The sequence below is a fragment of the Anomaloglossus baeobatrachus genome, chromosome 5, assembly GCF_048569485.1.
Source record: "Anomaloglossus baeobatrachus isolate aAnoBae1 chromosome 5, aAnoBae1.hap1, whole genome shotgun sequence".
NCBI classification, from domain to species: Eukaryota; Metazoa; Chordata; class Amphibia; order Anura; family Aromobatidae; genus Anomaloglossus; species Anomaloglossus baeobatrachus.
Window position 1 is genome coordinate 566,974,974 of NC_134357.1, and position 27,570 is coordinate 567,002,543.

Consider the following 27,570-nt stretch of genomic DNA (forward strand, 5'->3'; position numbering starts at 1 on the left):
GCCCCTCCTCCCCATCTGCATCCCAGCTTCTCTCTTTAACCACCTCCCTTGGCCACTCACAGCTCTCATCCACTTGAAGATGGTAATGCCCTTGACCTGGTCTTCGTCCGCCTCTGCTCAATCTCTCACTTTGATAACTCACCTCTTCCCCTCTCTGACCACAACATCCTCTCCTTCAAGTTAACAAACCTGGTCTACCCTAGCACACTCCCACCTATCACACATTCAGAAATCTAAAGGCCATTGACCTCCATACACTTACAGACTCTCTACACTCAACACTGTCGCCAATCCCCTATTTTTCCAGATCTGGCTGTAAATCACCACAATGACGCTTTCAGAAGTACCCTAGACAAAGTAGCGCCCCTCACTCTCAGAATCTCCAAACAAAGAGTAAAAGAGCCCTGGCTCACATTGCAAACCCAATTTCTCCAGCGTTGCTCTAGGAGTGCCGAACGCCTATGGAGGAAAACCCGCATACCAGAAAACTTCATCCACTATAAATTCATGTTAAGAACCTATAACTCTGCCCTTCACCTCACCAAACAAACCTACTCACTGTCATGATGTATTTTACCTTCTCACTGTATTTGCTGTAATACTATGTCAGGATGTGATGTCACTTTCCTTTGGTTGTACTTACTGAACACTTTGAAATGTCTTGGGATGTAAGTAACCATACCTTCCCCCCATCTCCTGTGTCTCTGGGCCCATAATGCAATTATCTCTTGTCCACACAGCCAGGGGAACTTCTCATTGTTTCGTAAGCAGTGGATAACGCCAACTACACAAACCTGTAGACATCTCGGAGCCAACCTTCTAGAATCTTCTAGTGGGCCCAACCATTGCATAGACCCCTACCCTTGAGGGGCGGGCCCACGAGCTCAAACAATTCACTCCTGTTTCTAAATGCAGTTGGGAGTTGAGTTTTTGAAGAGGAAGGGAGCGAGATCTGAATCTGCGGACAGACCTCGCCGTCCAGTGGATTGTGTGGGATTTCTGGGACTCTGAAAAGGACTATTACGTTGTGATCTGGCACTTTGGATTATCGGGAGGTGCCCCCGAATCTGTTTTATTTGGACTTGTCGTGTGCTGTTCCTGTATTCCTGTTAGTAAACCTGTTGGATCATCCTCGGCCTGTTGTCTCTCTTTGCTCTGATGTACACCCCGTCACAAACTGGTGGCAGCGGCGGGATCAGAGCAGAAGAAATGGAGGACAACAGCCAATCGACGTCTGAAACCAGAACCTCAGGATACAGGAACTGGACTGTGGCGAGTCTACAAACAAAGGCCCGTGAATTAGGTGTCGGCTACAAAGGACTCTCTAAGGAGCAACTAATTGAGGCATTGGAACACGCTTGCCTGCAAGATGGCACCGAGGAACAATTTCCACAGCAAGGGGAGCAAAGACGGGAGCCGGAGGTGAATACCCAAAAAAGTCAATGGGTTGTGTGGTACAAGGAAAAGATGGCACTGCTTGGAGATGAGGCCACCATAGAAGATAAGAGGGAGGCCATGCGTGGAGCTGAAGAGAAGGAGCGCAGGATGGAGGAGATGGCATTGCTCGATAAGCAGCTCGCTGTGGAAGCCGCGAGAGGTTCCAGACAGACTGTAACCCCAGCACCCATCATGAGGGAACTTCCCAGAGTGTCCCGCAAAGACTTCAAGCAGTTTAATGAGGCTGCTGGTGACATTGAGGGCTTCTTCCAGGACTTTGAGCATCAGTGTCGATTAATGGAAGTCCCAGAAAGGGAGCGCGTCCGGCATCTGGTTGGGCTCTTAGAGGGTGGAGCTGCTGCAGCCTATAGAGCTATGGACCCTCGGTGGAACTGTGAGTATGCGGATATTAAACAGACTATTCTAGAACATTATGCTGTAACGCCAGACACTTACAGGACTCAGTTCCGTACTCTAGCATGTGATGAGGAAGTGTCCTTCAAGATGTATGCCCACAAACTCAAACATCTGTGGCATCGTTGGTTGGAGGCAGAGGAGGCCTTAACCTTGGAGACCGTCCTCCAGGTCCTCCTAAAAGAGCAGTTTTACTTCAAGTGCCCCGCTGAGATCCGGGAATGGGTGCGTGAAAGGAGACCAGCCACTGTGGAGGAAGCTGCAGCTCTAGCTGATGAGGCTCTCACCATCAAGCCTCAGTGGAAAAAACTACTACCCAGTGAGAAAAAAAACACCAACCCCCCAACGCTGGTGGCCCCTGGTCCTTCTGGCCCCAATGTTCACCATCACCCTAGACCGTCAACTCATGGGGACCTTCGTGTGACTGTGCCTCGCATTACTCATGCTCCACCTTTGGGAATACGACGCGGAGGAAGAATCCCAGAGCGCAGATGTTATGGATGTGGGCAGCCTGGGCACATGCAATTCCAATGTCCAGGTGTTCGTAGACAGAACAGCTACAGACCGCCTTTGCCTGTTCATTACCTACAGACACCTTCACCAGGAGAAGAGCTGGATTCTGTGCCTGATGACTTGCCAAGTGACTCAGATATCCTGGCTCCCCTACCCGGAGTCTATGGGGTGCGAGCTCCAGCCACCTGTTCTTCTGATCTTCAGGACAAACATCTACAGGAGGTCATGCTGGATGGCCAAAAAGTTGTTGGCTTCCGTGACACTGGGGCTTTCCTCACCATAGCCGATCCCCGAGTAATTCAACCACAAGCAATTCAAAAGGGACCAGGAATTGCCATTGAACTGGCAGGAGGTACCCAGAGATATATTCCAAGAGCGAGTGTGACCCTGGATTATGGCTTTGGGGCAAAACAATGTGTGGTCGGTGTGATGAGCGGCCTCCCTGCAGACGTTCTTCTAGGAAATGATGTGGGGAATCTTCATTGCCACTTTGTCGGTGCGGTAACCAGAAGTCAAGCCAAGAGAGCAGCCCATGTGGACGTGTACAACCCATCCATGGAACTGAGGCCACCAGAACTGCCATTACAGCCGGTGAGTGATTCTTCTTGTGGGGATAATATGAATGTTACTTGGGATAAAGTTCAGTTTAGACAAGAAGTAGAGACTGACCCCACCCTTGCTAGTTTTAGAACTCGGGCTGAAATAGGACAGCTAGGGGAAAACGGAGAAAGAATTATCAGAGAAAATGGACTTCTGTATCGGATTGCCAATGCCGACTCCCTAGATAAGCCCTGGACTTATAGCAAACAGCTGATTGTTCCTCAGAAGTACAGAATTCCCCTATTACACCTGGCTCATGACATTCCTACGGCTGGCCATCAAGGCAAAACCCGCACCGAGAGACGATTGACTCAAACTTTTTATTGGCCGGGGATTTCCCAAGCAGTGGCGCATTTCTGCCGAACTTGTGACATATGTCAGCGTAGAGGGCGACCCGGAGATCACCCAAAGGCACCCCTGCAACCGCTCCCTATAATAGAAGAACCCTTTCAAAGAGTAGCTGTTGATATCATTGGACCTCTGGCTAAACCAAGTAAATCTGGAAAGCAGTACATTATCACTGTTGTGGACTACGCCACCCGATATCCAGAAGCCATGGCCTTGTCAAGTATCTCTGCAGCCAAGGTGGCCGAGGCCTTGGTTATTATTTTTACCAGAGTAGGATTCCCCAGTGAGATCTTGTCGGACCAAGGCTCCCAGTTTATGTCAGAGTTGGTCCAGTGTCTGTGGCGCACCTGTGGAGTACGAGCGATCCGAACGACCCCGTATCATCCCCAAACAAATGGACTTTGTGAACGATTCAACGGCACTCTGAAGAATATGCTGAGGGCCTTCACGGACCGAGATTCAGACTGGGAGAAGTACCTACCCCATCTCTTGTTTGCCTATCGGGAAGTTCCCCAGCAGTCCACTGGGTTCTCCCCCTTTGAACTACTCTATGGAAGAAAGGTCCGAGGACCCTTAACCCTGCTCAAGGAATACTGGGAGGGGCAAGTTGAAGATACAGGAACCCCTGTTGTCCCTTATGTCCTAAAGCTGCGAGAAACCTTGGCCCAACTTGCTAGTTTTGCACAGAGTCATTTGCGCATGGCTCAAACCAGACAGAAGACATGGTATGACCGTAACGCACGCTATCGGGAGTTTGTAGAAGGACAACAAGTCTTAATGATTGTTCCCCATCGGCAGAATAAACTGCAGACCACATGGGAGGGTCCCTTCCGGGTTCTCAGAAAACTGAATGATACCAATTACCTTCTTGCTTTAGATGATCAGGGGCTAAGGCAAAAGACTGTCCATGTGAATATGATTAAGGAGTACCATGACCGGAACATTCCAATGATAGCAAGCTGTCGGTTGGCTTCAGAAGATGGTCAAGAGGATGAGGACTCTCTACCTGATCTCGTGGAAGCAGCGAGAGCCCCATCCACTGTGGAACAGGTTTCCCTGGGAGATTACCTGGACTCCTTACAGAAAATCCAGATGCTGGAAGTGCTTCAACAGAGACGGGCTGCTTTCTCATCCCAACCAGGTCGAACCACCGTCACCCAACATCATGTGGACACTCAGGGCATCCGTCCCATACAACTGGCTCCTTACCGGGTACCTGAATCAGTTCGAAACACCATGCAGCACGAACTGGAGGAGATGTTACAGCTTGGGGTAATCCAGGCCTCCCATAGCCCTTGGGCCTCCCCTGTGGTGTTAGTACCCAAGAAGGATGGGAGTACTCGATTTTGTGTGGACTATCGGCGACTAAACGACCATACCGTCAGCGATCCTTACCCAATGCCTCGTATTGACGAACTTCTAGACCGACTGGCTGGGTCCCGATATGTCACTACCTTGGATCTCAGTAAGGGATACTGGCAGATCCCTCTAACGGATGAAGGGAGAGAACGGTCCGCTTTTATAACCCCCTTTGGTCTGTATGAATTTCTAAGCATGCCTTTTGGAATGAAAAATGCCCCGGCCACCTTCCAGAGAATGGTGGATCAGATCCTCCGGGGATGTGATGACTTTGCTTGTGCCTACTTGGATGATATCGCCGTCTTCAGCCACACATGGGAGGAACATCTGAATCAAGTAGCCATTATTTTGGACCTGATTCTTGCAGCCGGCCTAACTATTCGACCCGATAAATGCCAATTGGGGATGGGGGAAGTCCAGTACCTAGGACATAGAGTGGGAGGAGGGAAGCTCCGACCTGAGCCTGCCAAAATCCAGGCTATTAGAGACTGGCCTGTACCCCAAACTAAGAAACAAGTTATGGCTTTTCTGGGCACTGCCAGTTATTACCGAAAATTTGTTTCTCATTTCAGTACTGTGGCCAAGCCTCTTACCGACCTGACCAAGAAAACAATGCCCCGGCTGGTGATCTGGACTCCAGCCTGTGATGAGGCTTTTAACCGGCTGAAGGATGCTTTGATCTGCGATCCTGTCCTGGCTGCTCCAGACTACAAGAGGAGATTTATTGTGCAAACGGATGCCTCTGCTTATGGACTGGGAGCTGTCCTCAGCCAGGTGAATGCAGCTGGGGACGAGCACCCCATCGCCTATCTCAGCCGGAAACTGCTGGACCGAGAAGTGGCCTATGCAACTGTTGAGAAGGAATGTCTGGCTGTAGTGTGGGCCCTTAAGAAACTACGGCCGTATCTGTATGGACGGGAATTCACTGTGGTTACTGATCACAATCCCCTCACCTGGCTGAACAGAGTCTCTGGGGACAATGGACGATTACTGCGATGGAGCCTGGCTCTGCAGCCCTATAACTTTACCATACAATATAGAAGGGGCAGCCAACACCAAAATGCAGATGGACTGTCCAGGCAAGAGGAGCCCTGAGTCCTGTCAGCCATGCCTGCGTGTACTTAACCAGCGACCTGTAGAGGTCCCTAGTACGTACACAAGTTGGGAGGGGAAGGAATTGTCATGATGTATTTTACCTTCTCACTGTATTTGCTGTAATACGATGTCAGGATGTGATGTCACTTTCCTTTGGTTGTACTTACTGAACACTTTGAAATGTCTTGGGATGTAAGTAACCATACCTTCCCCCCATCTCCTGTGTCTCTGGGCCCATAATGCAATTATCTCTTGTCCACACAGCCAGGGGAACTTCTCATTGTTTCGTAAGCAGTGGATAACGCCAACTACACAAACCTGTAGACATCTCGGAGCCAACCTTCTAGAATCTTCTAGTGGGCCCAACCATTGCATAGACCCCTACCCTTGAGGGGCGGGCCCACGAGCTCAAACAATTCACTCCTGTTTCTAAATGCAGTTGGGAGTTGAGTTTTTGAAGAGGAAGGGAGTGAGATCTGAATCTGCGGACAGACCTCGCCGTCCAGTGGATTGTGTGGGATTTCTGGGACTCTGAAAAGGACTATTACGTTGTGATCTGGCACTTTGGATTATCGGGAGGTGCCCCCGAATCTGTTTTATTTGGACTTGTCGTGTGCTGTTCCTGTATTCCTGTTAGTAAACCTGTTGGATCATCCTCGGCCTGTTGTCTCTCTTTGCTCTGATGTACACCCCGTCACACTCACCACCCTGATCTCCTTACTATCCAACAATACAAAAAAGCTTTTTGACACCTTTCACTCGATCTTCAGTCCTACAGTGCAGCCCCCTATCACATCAAATCCATGTCCCAAAAATTGCCATAGTGACTCCCAAACAATAGTTGGTGACTACAATGTAAGGAAATGATAACAGAGAGTAGTAGAGAATGGGTTTCACAGCCGCGCCAAAAGACTACTGGATTCTTCTCAGATTAATGTTTCTTTTATTTCATAACAGGTCAAGTCTACGCGTTTCAGGAGAACACAGCTCCCTTCTTCAGGACAAACCAGCAAAGAGATTTGATGATTCTTTGCTGGTTTGTCCTGAAGAAGGGAGCTATGTTCTCCTGAAACGCGTAGACTTGACCTGTTATGAAATAAAAGAAACATTAATCTGAGAAGAATCCAGTAGTCTTTTGGCGCGGCTGTGAAACCCATTCTCTACTACTCTCTGTTATCTGCCTCATGGGGACCGCTGCCGGGACTTGGTGTTACATGCTGCTATAGGTGTTGTGACTGTCACAACCCGAATTGGTGAGTAGGATTATTCTTTGCTTCACCCTATATATATTGGGGTAAGACCCTATTGCGCTTTCTTTTTCCACAGTTTTCACTCAATGTAAGGAAATGGGCATGCAAGTGACAAATATCAAAAATGTAGAGGTATACTGCGGATAAGAAGCGCAGATAGGGTCTTATCTGATGGGATTTGACAAGACAACAGGTAAGGTACTCACCTATAGGAGTTGTGCCAGTCACAACCACATAAGCATAAATGACTCATAATTGTCCAAAACATGTTAAAAACACAATTAGTTTATGTGTCTACAACACTAGCATTGCTGGTTCTAGACCAATCTTTTTCACGCATATACATTTATTTTCTCTTTTTTCCTCTTTTGTCTTCTAAATTTTTCCAAAATAATGTCAAGGTAGACAGAAATTTATGTAAATGTTTTTTAATATGTTTTGAACAATTATGAGTAATTTATAGACCATACATCCCTCTGACCAGCTACCCGCCTTCTTTCAAAAATTTTGGGGCGGTCTTGAGTCCAGTCGTTACCGAGACTAGTGTATATACTGTATATAGATGAGCCTCTGCTGTATCAATATCTTTGATTTTTCTGTAATTGTCCTGAAGAAGGTGACTGCGTCCTCCGAAACACGTAGACATAATTAAATAAAAGAGAAATCAATCAACAACTGGATGTTTGATGTCAGCGCGGCATATCCCAGTTTCCTTCTTCCACATCTAAAATATCGAAAATGAACACTATAAACACGGTAACTGACCTGTAGACATCTCCTCTCGCTGGAATGGCGCCAATCCCTTCCCAACGTACGTTTCAGCACTAAGCCTTCGTCAGGGGATGTGGCATCACACCGGCAAAAGGTGTCCTTAAATATGTTGTCCCAGCAAATGAAAACAATAGAGGATCATTTAAGCGACGCATGTACTGAGTAAGAATAAAACAGCGAACCATCAGTGAGACGCGTCATCATCCTGCAGGACGTGGCACAGGCCTCCAGTGAGTCATAGCACCACGTGATGAAATCACATGATATCGCGACATCAGTGAAGGAGCGCGCCAGGCACAACACAGGACAATAAAGATACACCCCCTGATGACGCACTGCATGGAGACAACGCATGCGCACTGATCCAACTACATTACAGTAAAGAGCTGTCGGAAACAACATTTCGTACCAGAAAATGACAGTATAGGAGTGACTAAGAACCTTAAATAATATGTGTGCACACATCCCAAAAGCCATATTCAGTATAAATACAAAAATGGGGGATAATCTCAGCAGTGCATATAGAAATAAATAAATATAGAAATACATTAAAAAAAATTGCATAAATACAACAAAAACTTTTATTAAGTGCATCAATAAGGGTATATAAATGTAAAATAAAAAATATAAAAAAATAATTTATGTAAACAGGCAGATATGACTAATATGACAGACCGAGAGGTACTGTATATATGTGAAATTGAGATGAAAACATATGTGAATGTGATAAGGGATCAAAAATGTGAATAAATGCAAACAAGAATCAAAATCATGATACACATATATATGAAAATAAGTGTACAGAGCATATTTTTTAAAAAAAAAAAAACACCTACTGGTATTAATTTGCTGTACAAATACACATAGGCGCTTTAAAAAAAAAAAAATATGCTAATAAACGTTTTTATTGTATTATTTATTTCTCTATGCACTGCTGACATTATCCCCACCTCTTGCCGGTGTGACGCTACGCACCGACGAAGGTTTTGTGCTGCAACGTACGTTGGGACGGGATTGGCGCCATTCCTGCGGGAGGAGATGTCTACAGGTCAGTTACCATGTTTATAGTGTTCATTCTTGATATTTGTCACTTGCATGCCCATTTCCTTACATTGTAGTCACCAACTATTGTTTGGGAGTTACTATGGCAATTTTTGGGACATGGATTTGATTATATATTATATATATTGTTTCATTACTCCAAAGACATACTGATAGGGACTCTAGATTGTGAGCCCCAATGGGGACAGTGTTTCTGATGTATGTAAAGTGCTGTGGAATTAATAGCGCTATATAAATGAATAAAATTATTATTATTATATTTTACCACTACATGGTGTCTTTGTTTTATCTCCTCTTGCTGTTCTGTGCTGCCATCTAGTGTACCTTTTTTGTTATCACACCTTGTTGTTTTAAATGAGTTTACAATAAAGTTTACCCTTTTAATTCGGTTTTTGGTTCTTTTTTGTGAATTGGTCTGTTGTAGTCCATCCTTAATGCTACAGCCAGGGTCACCTATCTGGCTAATCGTTACTCGGACACTTCCGCTTTGTGCCAGTCATTATACTGGCTGCTCATATATTAAAGGACCCAATTTAAATTGCTTGTTCTCACCCACAGTGCAGCACCCACCCTACAAGTCCCCCCTTATCTCAGTCTATCACTCTACCATTTTTAGGCCATTAGTCCACAAATGGCTCAGAGGGTGGGTTCCTATACCAACAGTGGCCAGGTACACAAAAGTCCTGTCAGGACAGGGGACACCTTTTGAAGATAAGAAGGGGGAAGAACCATGTTCACTGCAAAGTAACACTCAAGGCAGCTCCTGGGCATCACTGGAGCGTAACTAGGGGGATACAGAGGACACAAACAATACACCTCCCACTGTTGACAGCTTGTCGTTGGCTCTGGGCAGCCTTACGAAAACGAGAAAATACATACTGTGGTGCCTCAACAATGACCGCTGAGTTGTCCGGATTGTTACCAGTGCTGATTACTGGGTGGTGACCCTGCTGGACCTTAGCTACAAGGACAATGTGCCATCCTTACTTACGTCACTAGAATGATTTTAGGAAATGCGGGAATACAAGCGCATGCTGGTAGATGCACTACTGACGGCGTGTTCCCACCAGACAGTGGGGGCCTAGTAGAAGCACGAGGCAGAGGAGAAGGAAGAAACCAATGCAGCTGAGTTATCAGCACCCCTCTCAGAAGGGAGGATTAGCCTGGCTGAAACATGGAAAAACTTCCTCAGTACATCACAACATCCAGAATCACCATCTTATACGATTTGTATTAGCAGGAAGCAGCGTTGCAACGACATGGTGTAAGAGTATGTGTCCACACTTCTCCACATACTGAATGATGGGTCTGCCCCAATTATGGGGCAAAATTGGACAATAAATTGGACACATGCCTGAGCTTGCCTTTTATGCCTTGGGAGTAGCTGCCTACACTGCAGCAAGTGAACTTTTGGAACATTTGTTTAGCACGACAAAAGGTGTGATCAGAGACAGGCACATCCGCCACCCCTACACATTCTGCCGATCACACTGTCTTCCCATTTCCTCTTCCATCTTCTGCTCACACTCTCTTTATACCTGTCTGCCACTCTTGTTCCCTTTTCCAATCACACTCTCCCGATACCTTTCCGCCGCTCCACTTCCTACTTTTGCACACACTCTTTCAATACCTGTCCACCACTCCTCTTCCTACTTCTGCTCACACTACTTTCTATTCTTGTCTGCCACTGCTGTTCCCTTTTCTGATCACACTCTCCCTATACCTGTCCGCTGCTCCTCTTTTTTCTTCCGCTCATGTGACGCTCTGGACTAGCCAGGTAGTCACAGAGAGGCCTTTGCACAAACACCCGTCCCCTAACAAGGTAACAGCAGCCAACCTAAAACCCCTGAGTCACCCCTCTCAGGTCTTGACGTTCATACTGGGGGGCGGAGCCAGGCGGTTGGCCACACCCACCGAGGAGTTCGGATAGCCTGAGGCGGGAAAACACAACATATCTGTTAGGAGGGAGAGGAGAGTGGAGTAGTTGGAAAGGAGAGGAGTTAAGAGGAGTAAACATCTGTCAGGGATCTGGGTCGTAGCCCGGATACCCTGTGGCCAGGAGGCAGATGGTGGTTGCCGCCTGCAGGAGCCGGGAAGACGGCTGGTGGAACCGTAAGGGATCGGGACAGGGTAGTGGCCCGCCGGTACCGACCCGGGGAATCGACTGGAAACTGGAGCACCAGGAGGGGTACTCAGACCCAAAACGAGGCCCAGAAGCCACTGGACCGAGTCGAATTCACTGATTGGGGTCTGGACCTTAGGTTCTTTCCCACCCAAGTCCCGACTGAAGACAACAGCCCAACGAGGGGGATAGAAAACCACCGCTCAGGCAGAGAGATCCCACGGGCCAGCGTCTGCGGGCAAACGGACTGTTCCGACACAAAGCTGGGGAGCGGACTACCGTTGCTGAGACATAGGCAGTCAAAATCTACAAAACGAGGTGCAGGAGAAAGGCGGGAACCACCGAACCGGGTGGGGGACCAGACGCAGCCAGCTGCGGGCACTGACCACCATCTTTTTGGTTTACCAGAGACTCCGGTGTATCTATCATAGTGAGTACAACAGTGCCCTCGGGCCACGCACCGCACTAACACGCCCGCACCTCGCAACCACCGGGCCCCGGGACCATCACCCCCTGCCCACGGAGGGGTCAACACCAGGCTGCACAACACCGTCCCCGGGAGCCTAGTTAACGGCAGCGGTGGTGTCCACACTCACCACAACCCGTGGGTCGCGTCACAAACTTAAATCCCTAAACACTACGGCCCCGGCAGTGAACCTCCCCACCAAAGACCACCCCCCTCACGTAGCGCCAGCTTCCCTTCAGAGCGACGTGACCCCCGGGTCCGGTGGCGCTTGAGCCACCCACCAACAAGCCCGAATCCGAGCGGCTCGGCTGCCAACCGAGCCCCGGGGCGGTACACTCACACTCTTTATATACTTTTCGGCAGCTCCAATTTCTTTTTCCGCTCACACTTTTCCTATACCTGTCTGATGCTTCGGTTTCCTCCTCCAATCACACTTTGAATTCTGTGAAAATGACTCATAGTTCTCCGGTATATAATCATGTCTTAAATTTTTTAGCCTGGGATCCACAGTGTAGTTCTTGAGAGTACATTTTTTGCCTAAGGGCTCATGTCCACTTACCTACCACTGCAAGAGCATCGGAAGCAATATTCTAATGACCTTCGGCTGCGGCTGTCAGCCGAGGGTCATGCGACTGTGATGCGATCTTACGATCAAATCACAGGTGCGGAGAAGATAGAGGGAGCACTTTCTCCCCATCTCCTCCGCTGTCTGTCTCTGCGTGCAGCGCACTGCAGTCGCATAACATGCTGCGATTGCACCGAGACCACGATTCATGTCGAGAAGTAACAGGAAAGAGGAAACTGCCTCATTGATTAACACTGGCGTGAGTGCAATCCGATTTTTTTTATTGGATTGCACTCGCACATGAAAATCACAAGTGGACATGAGCACTAAGGGGTACTTTACACGTTGCGACATTGCTAGCAATTGCTAGCGATGTCGAGCACGATAGCACCCGCCCCCGTCGCACATGCGATATGTGGAGATTGCTGCCGGAGCGAACATTATCGCTACGGCAGCATTACACACACATACCTGCTCAGCGACGTCGCTGTGACTGCCGAACAATCCCTCCTTCAAGGGGGAGGTGCGTTCGGCATCACAGCGACGTCACCGCGTCGTCACTAATCGGCCGGCCAATAGCAGCGGAGGGGCGGAGATGAGCGGGACATACCACCCCGCTCACCTTCTCCCTTCCACATTGCCGTCGGGACGCAGGTAAGGAGATGTGTGCTCCTGTGGGTTTACACACAGCGATGTGTGGAGCTGCCGGAACGACAAACAACTTCGTACCTGCGGTCAAACCGACATTATGGAAATGAACGACGTTACACAGATTAGCGATATTGTGCGCTTCTGTGCTCGTTCATCATCGCACCTAGGATTTACATGTTGTGATGTCGCTACCGGCACCGGATGTGCGTCACTAACGACGTGACCCCGACGATATATCGGTAGCGATATCGCAACGTGTAAAGCCCTCGTCCTAAGACAGAGTCTCTAAAGTAGGCTTAATAAAGTGAAGTAAGTACCCCTGCCTCGGCCCCCCTCTTCACTGGACCCCATCAGTAAGGGCATTGGTGGCCGCCTCAGCAGGTGCCAGTGCCTGGTGGGACCACCAGAGGATCCTCCTGTTTTCCGGTGGGCCAGTCTGACCCTGCTCCTCATGCACCCCCTTTGCCAGAATGACGTACAGAATTTTTTAACAAGTGTTGTTTTTTTTAAAAAAATTGCTCAATATCTGTCATGTACATACATTAATGCGTTGTTTTATTTATTTTTCTCTCGTAATTCACGTATAAACATTAGTATGGGCGATGCCCCTGATGGTCGGAATCGGGGAGACTCGCCCGATCATTTTGTAAAGATCGAGATCGGGATTGAGATAACACGATCTTGCGTCCGATCACCGATCTTGGACTTTAAAGTTATGGGACAGGGTGGGGGGGCTGTAAAATAAAGAATACAGTTAATAAAAAACATTATGATTATACTTACAGGTCCTGCGACACATCCTGCACACTCCGTCTCCCGCCGCTTCTGTTACCAAGTACGATTATCACTGTGCCGCCCGGTAACCAAAGGACCTTCCGTGACGTCATAGCATGTGACCAGTCACGTGTGAATGTTGTATGATCTCATTGGCTACAGACTGGTCACATGACTATGACATCATGCAAGGTCCTGTAGTGTCAGTGTCAGTGTGGCGCCACTGAGTATTGCACCGGTCAAATTTTGTTTAAATGTGGATTGCACATTTTCTGTTAGTACAATAAACCTCATTTCAATCCAGAAATATTACTCAGTCCATCAGTTATTAGATATGAAACTAAAATAGCTGTTGCAAAAACCCAAATTGTTATAAAGAAAAAAGGTTAACATTAATAGGGGTGCCCACATTTTTTCATATTACTGTATATTATGAGTGTGTGTTGCCCAGAGGTTCCAATATGAACATCCACTTCGCTTCCTTTTTTCGCATGATTTTCATAATATCACCACCTCTAGGTGGCAGTATAATTTTCTCAATGGCCCTAACTGAACAACTATCTGTATTGCCACCATGGACTGAAATGAAATGCTGTGACGCTCCCGAAGGACTCCTACTGCTTTTGTTACATGAGTCGTATAGGTGTTCAGAAATCCTTCGCCTCAAACTCCGGCAAGCTCACTTAAGCTATGTATACAGCTTTTTCTTCCCCTCTACCTACAAGTGTTTGATTGGGTTGAAGTCTGGTGACTGTGGGCCCAATCCAGATCCTCTGCTTCATTGTCATTGAACCACATCTTCGCCAATCTCGCTGCTTCAAGTCTTTGTTCTGCTGGAATAGTGTGTCGTCCTTTTCATACCCATAGTACAAGTGTATGAAGTAACTCATCTTGTAGGATATTCACTTATAGTTCAGCATTGAGACCACCATCCATCCTAGTCAAGTATCCCAACATATTTGGCTGTAAACATCCCCATATCATCAGGCTTTCTCCACCGAACTTGACAGTTCCTTCAATTTCTCTATCCATTAGCCCCTTTTTCCCTTGTTTCTTCTAGACCCATTTGCACCCATCAGAGTTGTCTATTGATTTTCATCCCATTTCTCCAAATCACCCGTTTTCAATCTTCTACTGTCCACTTTCATACTTTTTTGCAAACTCAAACAGACATTTCTTATGCCGATATTGAAGTCTAGGCTTCTTCACCTTTTTTCTAGACAGCACTCTAGACTTGTGTAATGTGAGTCGCATGGTGCTTGCATGGACGTCTGTGATCTCACTATTATGTAGCATACGAGCCGCCTCCACTACGGTGTTTGTTGTGCCAGAACTGATAGACCTTGTGATGAGCTAACTTGTTGAATGGCTGGACGGACTTCATTTCAGATTCTTCCAACTGTCATGGCCTCACATGATGCAGTTTAGCAATTTTCCTGGCCCTTCACCGCTATTGATGAGCTGGATGAGGCTGTTTCTCTTTACTTGGGAAATCTTCTTCATCTCTCCTCCTCGATTCGAACCAGTGACCTTTCACTTGGGAATCTGCCAAATAACACACTATTAGAACTATTAGAGAATGAGAGAACAGGTTGTAAGTTATAGTATACAGGAAGAAAAAGAATTCACCACCCCCAGGAGCAAAACAGTAAAAATGCAGGGACATGACAAGAATCTGCAAAACTAATGATATGCTAAATAGATGCAAGTCAAATTTATGTATGAGATAGTCAAGATGATTGTGTATAAAATGAAGGTCGTCTCATGCTCAAAGCTATAGTGGATGATGAGATATGGAGCCTGAAAGTCAAAAGTTAAAAAATTGTTACTCTTTTGCTCGTTATTGTAGCACTCATTACATGTTCCTCTCCATACACACAGTTTCGCACACATTGTGCGTGCACAGCTCCACTATGTATACACAATACATGCACAGCTTTGCTCCATACAAGGTGTACAACAGGGGTCTCAAACATGCGGCCCCTCAGGGTAGTTCGTGCGGCCCCCAGGCCCGTGCCCCTGTTCACTATCGCGGCAGGTGCAAGGGCCACAGCCACTGTCTGCACTTTATGTCAGATGAATGTGTTGCCTGCACTGTGTTCTCGCGCCGGCAATACAATCATCTCCCATAAATCACTGACAGTGACACTGCACCTGCCGCGATAGTGAACAGGGGCACGGGCCTGGGGGCCGCACGAAGCAGAGATGAGGCAGCAGAGGGAGTGCGGGACAGGTGAGAAGAATGGTGTGTGTTGGACGTTAACCCCTTAGCGACCTATGACGTACTGGGTACGTTATGGCTCCCTGGTACTTAAGGACCCATGACATACCCAGTACGTCATGGCGAAATCATAGCCCCGGTGGCTGCGATCGCTGCAAATACCTTAGATTCGGGGAGGAGGGGACCTCAGGAGGGATGGTGTCTCCTCACCGGACCTACGGAGGCTGTGATTGGCTGACGAACGCCGCTCAGCCAATCACAGCCACTAATGTTTCAGCCATTGAAAATCGCTGAAACATTGAAATCCAGCCAAGATCAGGGCAGCTGTAGCCCTGATCATTGCCTGGAGCTGGGTGACCTGTGTTTCACCCGCCCCCAGCTCTGATTGGAGAGACCGGCCTTGTGACCGATCTCTCCAATCACTGTGGATCTGGGGCTGCAGACCACTCCCCTCAGCTTCACTCCAGCGTCTGTGGAAGGTGAGGGGAGCTGCTGACCCATTACTACAGGATGGGGAGAAAGTGCGCACATTACTATGAGATGGGGATAAGGCTGGGGACATTACTATAGGATTGGGACATTACAATGATGGGCACAATACTATTGGATGGGGACATTATTACTATGCTATGGGCACATTACTATAGGATAGGGACTAGGATGGGCACATGACTATAGAATGGGGACAAGGTGACTATAGAATGGGGACAAGGCTGGGGACATTACTATAGGATGGGGACAAGGTGGGCACATGACTATAGGATGGGGACTAGGATGGGCGAAGTACTATAGGATGGGGACATTACTATAGGATGGGGACAAGGTGGGCACAGTACTATAGGATGGGGACAAGGTGGGCACAGTACTATAGGCTGGGGACATTACTACAGGATGGGGACAAGGTGGGCACATTACTGTAGGATAAGGACATTACTACAAGGGGACAAGGATGGGAAACATTACTATAGAATATGGATAATGCTGGGGACATTACTATAGGGTGGGGACAAGGTTGGCACATTACTAAAGGATGGTCACATTACTATAGAATGGGGACAGTACTATAGGATGGGGACATTGCTACAAGGGGACAAGGATGGGGAACATTACTATAGAATGGGGATAGTACTATAGGATGGGGACATTGCTACAAGGGGACAAGGATGGGGAATATTACTATAAGATGGCAGACAAGGATAGACACATTACCATAGATTGGGGACGACATTACTATAGGATGGGGACAAGGATGAACACTTTACTATAAGATGGGGACAAGGATGAACACATTACTACAAAATGGGGACAAGGATGGGGAACATTATATTAGGATGGGGACAAGGATGAGCACATTACTGTGGGATGGGGACTAGGATGGGGACTAGGATGGGGCACAATACTACAAGGGGACAAGGATGGGCACGTTACAACAATATGGGGAACATTACTAACAGATGTTGGTCAAAATTTCTATATAGTGCTAATTGTAAGGGCAGCTTTGCACGTTGCGACATCGCACGTGCGATGTCGATGGGGTCAAATCGAAAGTGACGCACATCCGGCATCGCAGTCGATATCGCAACGTGTAAAACCTTTTTGATACGATGAACGACCGCAAAAGCGTCGTTATCGTATCATCACTGCAGCCTCCGACATTTCCATAATGCCGGTGCAGCGACAGGTGCGATGTTGTTCCTCGCTCCTGCGGCAGCACACATCGCTGTGTGTGAAGCCGCAGGAGCGAGGAACTTCATCTTACCTGCCGCCGGCTGCAATGAGAAGGACGGAGGTGGGCGGGATGTTTACATCCTGCTCAACTCCGCCCCTCCACTTCAATTGGCCGCCTGCCGTGTGACGTCGCTGTGACGCCGCACGACCCGCCCCCTTAGGAAGGAGGCGGGTCGTCGGCCAGAGGGACGTCGCTTGGCAGGTATGTGCGTGTGAAACTGCCGTAGCGATGATAATCGCTACGGCAGCTTTCACTAGATATTGCACGTGCGACGGGGGCAGGACTATAGCTGCAGCATCAGTAACACATTGTTACCGATGTCGCAGCGTGCAAAGCCCGCCTAAGACTATTAGTTACAAGAAAGGGATAAAATGTAAAAAAAAAAAAAAAAATGTTTATATTTAAACAAAGAATGTGCACGTTTGCTATAATGAACAAGTGAAAATGTTCAAAATCAGTGATCCCAAGGTGTGTAAAAAAAATAAAAATATATATATTATATATGGTACCAATAAAAATGTCACTTTGTCCTGCAAAGAATGCGGCCCCCCAAATTATTTTTTTTCCTCTGTGCGGCCCATACACCCAGCCGAGTTTGAGACCCCTGGTGTACAAGCATAGTTCCAATCCGTACACGCACAGCTCTGCTTCGTGCACGTCTTACACAGCTCTGATCTGTTCACATCATATACAGCTCTGCTCCGCTCACATCGTACACAGCTCCTCTGTGCACACCATACAAATCATATACAATATAAAACTCAACAAAATCAAGCACATTTAATTGTTTATTAACATGTTACACATGTCAGCCTGCCTTTTGAAGTGCTCATTTTTAGTTCCTTCACCAGCACTGGTTCTTCAATAAACTGCTCTCTGCACATTCCCTGGCCTGTTGTATAGGGCTGATACAGATGGTGATTCTCAGTGTGGTGGTAGTAGAATTCCGCTTTTTTTGCTGCACATCAGAAACCAAGCATAATGGTTCCGTACTGACGACCAAGGGCTTACTGAGCAGGGCAGTATACGCATTACATTGTCCATACTCGCACTGAACAGTGACAATGGAGAAGCCATACAACTGTTATAAAAGCATACTGGGTCTCACTTTACTTGCTCATTCAGCATCTTCAAAACTGCAGGTCGACAAAACCAGTAATCACTAGGTAACCACACCTGGCCATACTGAAGAACTTTGTGGGGTTACATTACATGCATTTAGACATTTTCATTTTACACATATGGAACAATGGATCTTATTTTTTGATTATGGGAAAATCTTGTTAAATCAAATATTCCGGTTCTCTCTATAAGTACTATGTAAATGTCTTTTATTAACGTCTTATTCAAAACAGTACAAACAGTGCACAAATAGCCATATAAAGAGTTATGAGTGAGAGAGCGGCCTGTGTGCCAGGATGTAATAAGTAGACTAAAGGCAGGAGTATTGGCTCAGAGAATAGTTAGGTGAGATCACATCCCAAGATATTGGAAAACGTACTTTCCCTATTTCCCATTTCTCCTACCTGCCAGCGGAGTGTAAACACCCTAATACTTGGTGTCCCCGCTCCACGACCTTTGTCCCCCACTTACCCTGCACACATTTTACAAATTACAAAACATAACCACCATCACCAAAATAAAGTGCATGTGGCAGCAAGTATTAGATTGATTACACTCCGCTGGCAGGTAGGAGAGAGGGGACATAGGGAAAGTACGTTTTCCAATATTTTGGGACGTGAGCTCACTGAACTATTCTCTGAGCCCTTACTCCTGCCTTAACTCTACTTATTACATCCTGGCACACAGGCCCCTCTCTCACTTATAACCCTTTTCTATGGCTATTTGTACACTGTTTGGACTGTTTTTAATAAGACTTTAATAAAAGACATTTTTATAGGGATTTTTTCAGGTGGTTTGTTTTTTGGTATTGATCCCTACGGGTTCATTAATGGGGTTTATTTTTTTTTCTCCATAAGCGCTGCATGTATCCATAACACTGAGTTAATTTTCCTTTATAATAAAGATTATAGAGATAGACGAATAGTAACTATTTGGGTTCGGATTATTCGTAACGAATCCCAAAGTACTATTCTGGTATTAATCATGAATAATGAACCTAATGCAAGTCAAAGTGGAACCCGAGTATTTTTCTTGCCGTGATGAATACTGGAATAGTACTTATCCGAACATGAATAGTTACTATTCGCCCATCACTCCTAAAGATGTGAAATCATTTGACACTCGCCCTATAGAAGTACCCTCATCAGTTTCGACTATATATTTTGATATCTTGAGATATATGCTATTGCCTCTGCACTGCAGCATTTATGGGGTATTGTATCTGATCCCTCTTCATGAAAGACAGAACTTGAAATTTCTACCCCCTTGGCCCCACAAAATGGAAAGTTCATCCTTTCTGGTATTAACCATATTCCTGCCAATTAGAAATTGCTACTATTCACAATTATCTAACTTTAATGAGCTGCTACTATCACATGCAGTTTGTTTCAAAAGCTGCGCGTAAATAAAGTAGAAACAGTTCAAGGAAATGCTCCTTTTTTTGATAACTTTTGAAAGTTGTTTTTTTTCCTAAATCATTTTTTATGGAGTCTTTTGATTTGATTCAACAGAGACATATTTGGACAGGTTTCCTGCATGATCCACTTTAAAGAATTTACATGTAGTTTTCATTTCACCATGCAATTTCAAAATCTCCAAGAAAAAAAGGACAAACATTCATCACATGCCAATTAGATTTCCAATATAAATTATTACAAAACATCACTTTAAGGGTTTTTAAAAAAAATATATAAATAATTGAAGAGACGATCCAATGCAGAAACTCCTAAAAAAACACATTGCCTTAGCGTAAACTGAGCCTTAGCGTAAACGGAGCCTTATGCGGGCTTCACACGAGACAATCTATCGTGCACGAGCGATCGCACCCGCCCCCGTCGTTTGTGCGTCACGGGCAATTAGTTGCCCGTGGCGCACAAAGTCGTTAAACCCCCCGTCACACACACTTACCTGCTGAGCGACGTCGCTGTGGGCGGCAAACATGCACTTCCTGAAGGGGGTGGGACGTTCGGCGTCAAAGCGATGTCACACAGCGGCCGGCCAATAGAAGCGGAGGGGCGGAGATGAGCGGGACATAAACATCCCGTCCATCTCCTTCCTTCCGAATTGCCGGCAGGACGCAGGTAAGCTGTGTTCATCATTCCCGGGGTGTCACACGGAGCGATGTGTGCTACCCCGGGTACGATGAACAACCGCCGCAAAGAAGAATAAACAACTTTTTGAAAATGAGTGACGTGTCAACGATACACGATTTGTGCGAACGTTCAGAGTTGCTCGGAGGTGTCACACGCAACGACGTCGCAAACGAAATCCGTGACCCGACGACATATCGCACGAAAGATCGTCTCGTGTGACGCCCGCATAAGTGTAAATTTAGCCTCAGGGTAATTTCAAAATTTGAAAATATTTTTAAAAATTTTGCAAAGTCTAGGATCGAAAGTTTATTTTTTTGTCTTCGAGACAGTCACTGATATAGACAGTCATTTCTCTTAATACATCAACTGATATACTCTATGTGGTCCAAGCTCAACTCAGTAAAATCAAGTCCTCAAGACCAGAGGGGCTTGATACAAAAGAATGGTTACAGAACTCGACTTGACAAGTTATTCTTGTGACTCTCTACTGACCAGTACGGAGCCAAAAGGGATTTGTACAAGACTAATGTGGTGCCAATTTTTAAAAATAAAAATGGAAAGCAAATTTAAGTTTTACGGTACAGTAAACATTAAGTATATTACATTTTTAAAAAGGACTCTTGGTTTTCCATGTGCAATTATAGACCAGTAAGCGTAACATCTATTGTAGGAAAATGCTTGACATGTCTCTTGTAGATGACTAATGGGTGTATTAAATATAATTTGTAATTGGATAGAAAATTAACTTAAAGACCATCCCCAGATACTTATGGTAATTAATTGCTGCAAATGTATCTTCTTGGGGGAGTTAAACTAGGAGAGACACTTGTAAAGGAGGATCTGATTAACTTTTATATCACAGTATAAAAAAAACTGGATTAAGTACCTTATCCAGAGAATTGACTTAGAATTAACTGAGTAAGCCCCTGCTATAAGTGAAGGTTGAGTGCTGTCTTCAACTTATTTATTAATTATATAGAAGACAGAAAAACAAGGAGAGTCACTTGAAGAGAAGGACCTCGGTGTGCTTGTAAATCACAACTAAATAACAGCATACAATGTCAATCTGCTGCTTCTAAGGCCAGCAGCATATTTTCATAAATGATAAAGAGGCACAACTCGTGAGACAGAGACATAATACTGCGACTTTACAAAGCATTAGTGTGACCTTATCTGGAATACACAGTTCAGTTCTGGACAATAGTTGATAGAAAAGATGCCCTAGAGCCCTTAGTTATGAGAAAAGATTAAAAAAAAATTTAATCTTGAGAAAAGACACCTAAGGGTAAATAAATGGCTCATGTAAAAAATATGGTAAGAAGTTGATCCATGTTAACCCCCCTCAAAAATCAAGGGAGAAAGTGAAGAATCCTTCATGTGAAGAAAGAAATGGTTTACCTCTAAGGCTATGTGTCCACGAGAGAATGTAGCTGCGGATTTTTCTGCATCAAAATCCGCAGCTTTACCGCAAAATCCGCACCTTTTCAAAGGTGTGGATTTGCCGCGGATTTACAGCGGAATTGCCGCGGATTTGATGCGGATTTTGGTGCAGATTTTTTTTCCCCCAATTTTAAAGCCAAAATCCGGATGAAAATCCGCAACAATAATTGACATGTTGCAGATTTTTCCGGATCAAAATCCGAACGAAATCCGCTGCGGAAAAATCCGCAGCATGGGCACAGCATTTCCAAAATGCCATAGAAATGGCTGGGAAGTGCCGGTGCTGCAGATTTTCGGGAAATCCGCGGCTTTTCCGCGAGAAATCCGCGGCAAAATCCGCGCATTTTCCGCACCGTGGACACATAGCCTAATTCCTGACCATTTAGTGTTGGTTTCTGTCTCTTGTAGCCTTAGACTTGTGAGTTTACTTTCTTTTCCTTGAACAATTTGTTAATAAAATAATTTAGAAAAAAAAAACAAAAAACACAGGAAAACTGCTACTCCCCTGAGTGAATTCTTTGATGTTGAAGAAGATGTGATTTGAGGGTAAAATATTTCCCACATTCAGAACATGAAAATGGCTTCATGCCTGTATGACTTTTATAATGTGTAACAAGACTTGATTTTGCGGTGAAACACTTCCCACATTCTGAACATGAAAATGGTCTCTCCTTTTTGTGACTTATCTGATGTCTAACAAGTGTTGATTTAACCATAAAACGTTTCCCACATTCTGAACATGAAAATGGCTTCTCCCCTGTGTGAGTTCCCAGATGTGTAAGAAGATATGAATTATGGCTAAAACATTTCCCACATTCTGCACATGAAAATGGCTTGTCCACTATATGAATTCTCTGGTGTCTAATCAGTTGGCCTTTCTCTGTAAAATATTTTCCACAATCTGAACATGAAAATGGCTTCTCCCCTGTGTGATATCTCTGATGTGTAAGAAGATATGATTTACGGTTAAAACATTTTCCACATTCTAAACAAGAAAATGGTTTCTCCCCGGTGTGAATTCTTTGATGTGTAAGAAAGTATGATTTATGGTTAAAACATTTCCCACATTCCAAACAAGAATATGGTTTCTCCCCAGTGTGAATTCTTTGATGTGTAAGAAAAGATGATTTACGGTTAAAACATTTCCCGCATTCTAAACAAGAAAATGGCTTCTCACCTGTGTGAATTTTCTGATGTGTGAGAAGATATGATTGGTAGTTAAAACATTTCCCACATTCTAAACAAGTATATGGCTTCTCCCCAGTATGAACTCTCACATGTGTAAGCAAGTCTGCTTTCCACTTAAAACTTTTCCCACATTCAGAACATGAAAATGGCTTATCCTCTGTATGAATTTTTTGATGCTGAAGAAGATGTGATTTGTGGCTAAAATATTTCCCACATTTGGAACACAAAAATGGTTTCTCTCCTGTATGACTTCTCTGATGCCTTACAAGACCCGATTTAATACCATAACATTTCCCACATTCTGAACATGAAAATGGCTTCTCCCCTGTGTGAGTTCTCTGATGTATAGATAAAACTGATTTATATTTGAAATATTTATCACATTCTGAACAAGAAAATAACTTTTCCCCTGTATGAGGCTTTTGATGTTCAGCATAACTTCTGTAAGTTTTCTTTTGCTTATAGGTCTGTGATGAATCACCGGATAGGACTTGTTGAAAAGGATCAGATGAAAGACCTTTGCTGTGAAAGACTGTAAATACATCTGGGATAATGGTGTGCTCTTCATAAGATGTATCTGGTGTGATATCATGATCCTCTGCTTTAAATTCTGAAAACATCATATGTGCGTCTGATCTTCTGGTACAGTTATCTACCAAGAATAAAACTGATTTTATTTTTTTGAAGAGCAATGCCTTTAATTAATAGTATTAGTACATTATTTATATTGTGTTTCTAACATGTTAGCAGAATTATTACTTTTTCACAAAACCCATGGTATTATAGCTCTAGCACAAGGAAACATTATGTGTAGTTACTTTTGCGATGCAATATAGAGAGGATTAAAAATATACTTTATTAGATCATAATTTTAAATACCAGATAGAAATAGACACTATAAAACAAAATCCACTATGCAAAACACTTTAGGTTTATTCTAGGTGTCTCATGTTTTGTCTCTTTTTTACATCATTCATCTATGGGTGTGCAGAGTAAGTAAATATAGAGGCTACTACTCACCAGGGTGGTTATCTGTAGGAGACTCTTCTTTACTCCACTCATCACCCCTTACATATGTCTCTGTAGTATTAACATGGGGAAGATCTTCACCCTAAAACAAGTATTGTAAAAGTCACAGACAGATGGAGAAGTCACATCTATGATCAGCTCTAATCCTGCCATCTCCACCGCTCTCATTACACAAGTATAACACATATAATACTGGAGGATAAAGCAAGACTGAGCACAAGACCTTCACAGCCGTCTACACATCATAGGGAGATTTCATGGCACCTTCTCTCCATCTACCTGACGATCCTGAGGAACATCGGGATCTTCATATTTACAGTCCTGTGAGAGAAGAGGACGGGGACATCTGTCTGGTACTGTCCTCTTACTGGATTGAACTGGAGGAAACACATACAGGGACTGAATTCATTCTTTACATACAGATAATTATAGACCGTGTGTATTTAGCCCTATTACCTGGTGATGTGAGGGGCTGGGAAACCTCCATCATGACGTCCTTGTACAGATCTCTGTGTCCTTCTAAATACTCCCACTCCTCCATGGAGAAATAGACGGTGACGTCCTGACACCTTATAGGAACCTGACACATACAATGATACTGTCATTCCCCAATCCCTTCATAGCATTACTGTATAATGTCCCAGCATTCCCAGCAGTGTCACCTCTCCAGTCAGCAGCTCAATCATCTTGTAGGTGAGTTCTAGGATCTTCTGGTCATTGATGTCCTCATGTATCAGGGGGTAAGATGGAGGCCCCGTGATTGGGCTCAGGGGTCTTCCCAATCCCTCAGACACAGGGGCGTGACAGCGCTCACTAGACGTCTTCTTCACTACTGTGTGATCCTGGTTATGGAGAGACACATTTTTAAATCTCACTACAGACATTTCCAGAGTCCTCGCCTCTCTAGTTCTTTCCATCGGTTATTCCCATAGATAAGAATGATGTAATGTGACGTCATCAGAATCTCTCACCTCTCCAGTAAGCCGGAAGAGGATCTCTAGGGTGAGTTGTAATATCCTCTCCGCCAAATTGTCCCTGTCTTTATCCATCCTTGATGGGTCAAACAGGAGATTTCTCTTACATGGAAAATCTCCACTGAGAGGATCTGATATTGAAGGGACCTGAATGGGAAGAAGATGACGATGTAACATCATCAAGAATCTCATGTCAATATGCAAAAGTTAAGAAGAAACAAAGAATGAAATATAAGGTTTATGTTATTCATCGGTCCTGGCTTCAGCGCTGCGTTTTACTCTTTCCTTAGCCTTCCAGTCGGCCACATAATCTGAGGCTTACTCAATACCAAACTACTTTACTCAAACTTCACGGGTCCAGTGTTGATTCTCCAAAGCTACTCCCAGTATCTGTTATGGTCTGCAGAGCTGACCTCACATTGAGAGCACTACAGCCCATGTAACCAGCATGAGCCACTCAGAGCTGCTAAGTAGTTATGGGCGAACCCAAACTGTAAAGTTCACAGTGGGGCATGGCTTGCCAATGGCCGGATATGACGCACACTCTGCTGGCTCCCTGCCCGATCCGCTCAGTTTGCCGTGATTAGCAGTCCCCAGCCTCAAACTAACCTCATGGGGAGACCCAGGAAAGCCTTGGGGTCCGGTGCAGACGCTGACAGAGCCTCGACTTCCTGGCCCACAGTGCTTATCAGTAAAATATATCTTTGTACCGTGTGAGCCAGTAGAGATAAAAAAATTGTTTAAAAGAAGAGTCCTCAGTGGTTGATACCTTTTAATGGCTAACTGAAAAGATGGTAATAATTGCAAGCTTTCGAGACTACTCAGGTCTCTTCATCAGGCATGGTATAACACAAAATCTGAAGGGTCACATATTTATACACAACAGGACTTAGAATAGTGCAGTAAAAAAAACAAAAAAACAAAAACAAGTTATATAAAACAGAACTATCTCTATGGCAGGGGGGCAAACTGTTGTGGCCATAAATTTTGCTGCAGTTCAGTGTGAAAGTTTTATTGTCCTCTGATTGGGGTCTGGTCCTGGCTGTGACACGCTCGGATGGTCAGAGGAGCACATCTTTTAACTGATGTAAAAAGACATGAATCCATGAGACACATTCATTCCTGCTCTGAATGTGTCAAAGGTCATCATAAGTTTGTACTCCCATAGTCTCCTATCTCTCTGTGACTTGAAGTTTCCTTTCAATACCAGCAATTTCATGTCCATGATGCTGTGGTCTGAGTTACAAAAATGTATGGCCACAGGTAGATCCATCCTTTTTTCTCTAATTGTGTGGCGGTGAGAATTCATCCTTGTCCTGAGCTGTTGTCCTGTCTCCCCTACATACAGACCCCCAGTTGGACATTTGGTACATATAATTAAGTGCACCACATTGGTTGTGGTGCAGCTGAAGGTACCTGGGATCTTGTAGTCCTGATGTGATCTGGGGATCTTTACCTTGTCCGTTGTCAATATTAATGGACAGGTCTTACATTTTTTCTGGTTGCAGGGAAATGTTCCTGTTGGTGTTGGAGAGGACAGGGAGCTTCTGACAATGATGCTTCTTAGATTCGGGGGCTGTCTAAAACACAGAAGTGTGGGGTCTGGAAAAATAGATTTTAACCGGGCATCTTTTTGCAGTAATGGTTGTAGTTTCCGTGCAGCTCCTCTAAACACCTCCAGATGTGGATTGTAGGTGACTACAAGAGGGACCCGGTTGTTTTCTTCTTTAGTTTTATAATGTAGGAGATGGTTTCTTGATATTCTGGTGGCTCTTGTAATCTGGTTTTCAATTGTTCTTGGGTGGTAGCCTTGATTCAGAAAGGTCTTTCTGAGGCCCTCAAGGTGATTGTCTCTATCTGTACTGTTGGAACATATCCGATTGTACCTGATAGCCTGGCTGTATACAATAGAGTTTCTAGTGCTTATCAGGGCATGGGACGCTCTGGATCCAAGACGTGCCGGAGGGCAATTCATGCTACTCGCCACAGAGGGAAGCGCTGGAACATAGTGCCGCCTCACAAACACAGGGATAGGATTCTGAAGGTGACATGGGGGACTCTTCTGATAAAGAGGGACCTGGAAGGGTTTGTCTGCAGGCTGGAATCCTCATACAAAAAGAGGAGCTCCAGACCCTAAAATCATAATTCACAGCCAGGGTGGAGTGGGTGGAGAAATCTCATAGCTCTGTGCTGAAAGAACTGCAGGCCCACAGAGAGATCCTTATTTCCACTACTTCCAGGCTAGATACTCTCACTTCCAATTTGGAGGACCTTGAAAACAGTAATAGATGGAATAACATCTGTATTAGAGGTCTCTCTGAAATATTAACCCTGAGCTGGAACCGAC

The 27,570-nt window shown here is 45.2% G+C and overlaps 2 protein-coding genes across 2 annotated transcripts in view; both read right to left on the minus strand.

The window, feature by feature from the left end:
• The window catches only part of LOC142312400 (uncharacterized), a 93,482-nt gene extending 68,657 nt beyond the window's left edge, over window positions 1-24,825 (minus strand). The window contains exons 1-4 of the mRNA XM_075351343.1: window positions 24,706-24,825; window positions 24,529-24,626; window positions 24,241-24,331; window positions 22,534-23,872 (exon numbers count right to left, since the gene is read on the minus strand). Coding sequence (XP_075207458.1) covers window positions 22,534-23,872; window positions 24,241-24,331; window positions 24,529-24,626; window positions 24,706-24,790 — 1,613 coding nt within the window. The 5' untranslated portion in view covers window positions 24,791-24,825. The remainder of the gene's footprint in view (window positions 1-22,533; window positions 23,873-24,240; window positions 24,332-24,528; window positions 24,627-24,705) is intronic.
• Window positions 24,826-24,866: 41 nt separating this feature from the next.
• LOC142313043 (oocyte zinc finger protein XlCOF29-like) lies at window positions 24,867-25,415 on the minus strand. Its single transcript, XM_075352029.1, has 2 exons — window positions 25,221-25,415; window positions 24,867-25,091 (listed from the first exon to the last, which is right to left on the minus strand). The coding sequence occupies exons 1-2, from the start codon at window positions 25,413-25,415 to the stop codon at window positions 24,867-24,869; spliced, it is 420 nt and encodes a 139-aa protein (XP_075208144.1).
• Between the last annotated feature and the right edge of the window lie 2,155 nt (window positions 25,416-27,570).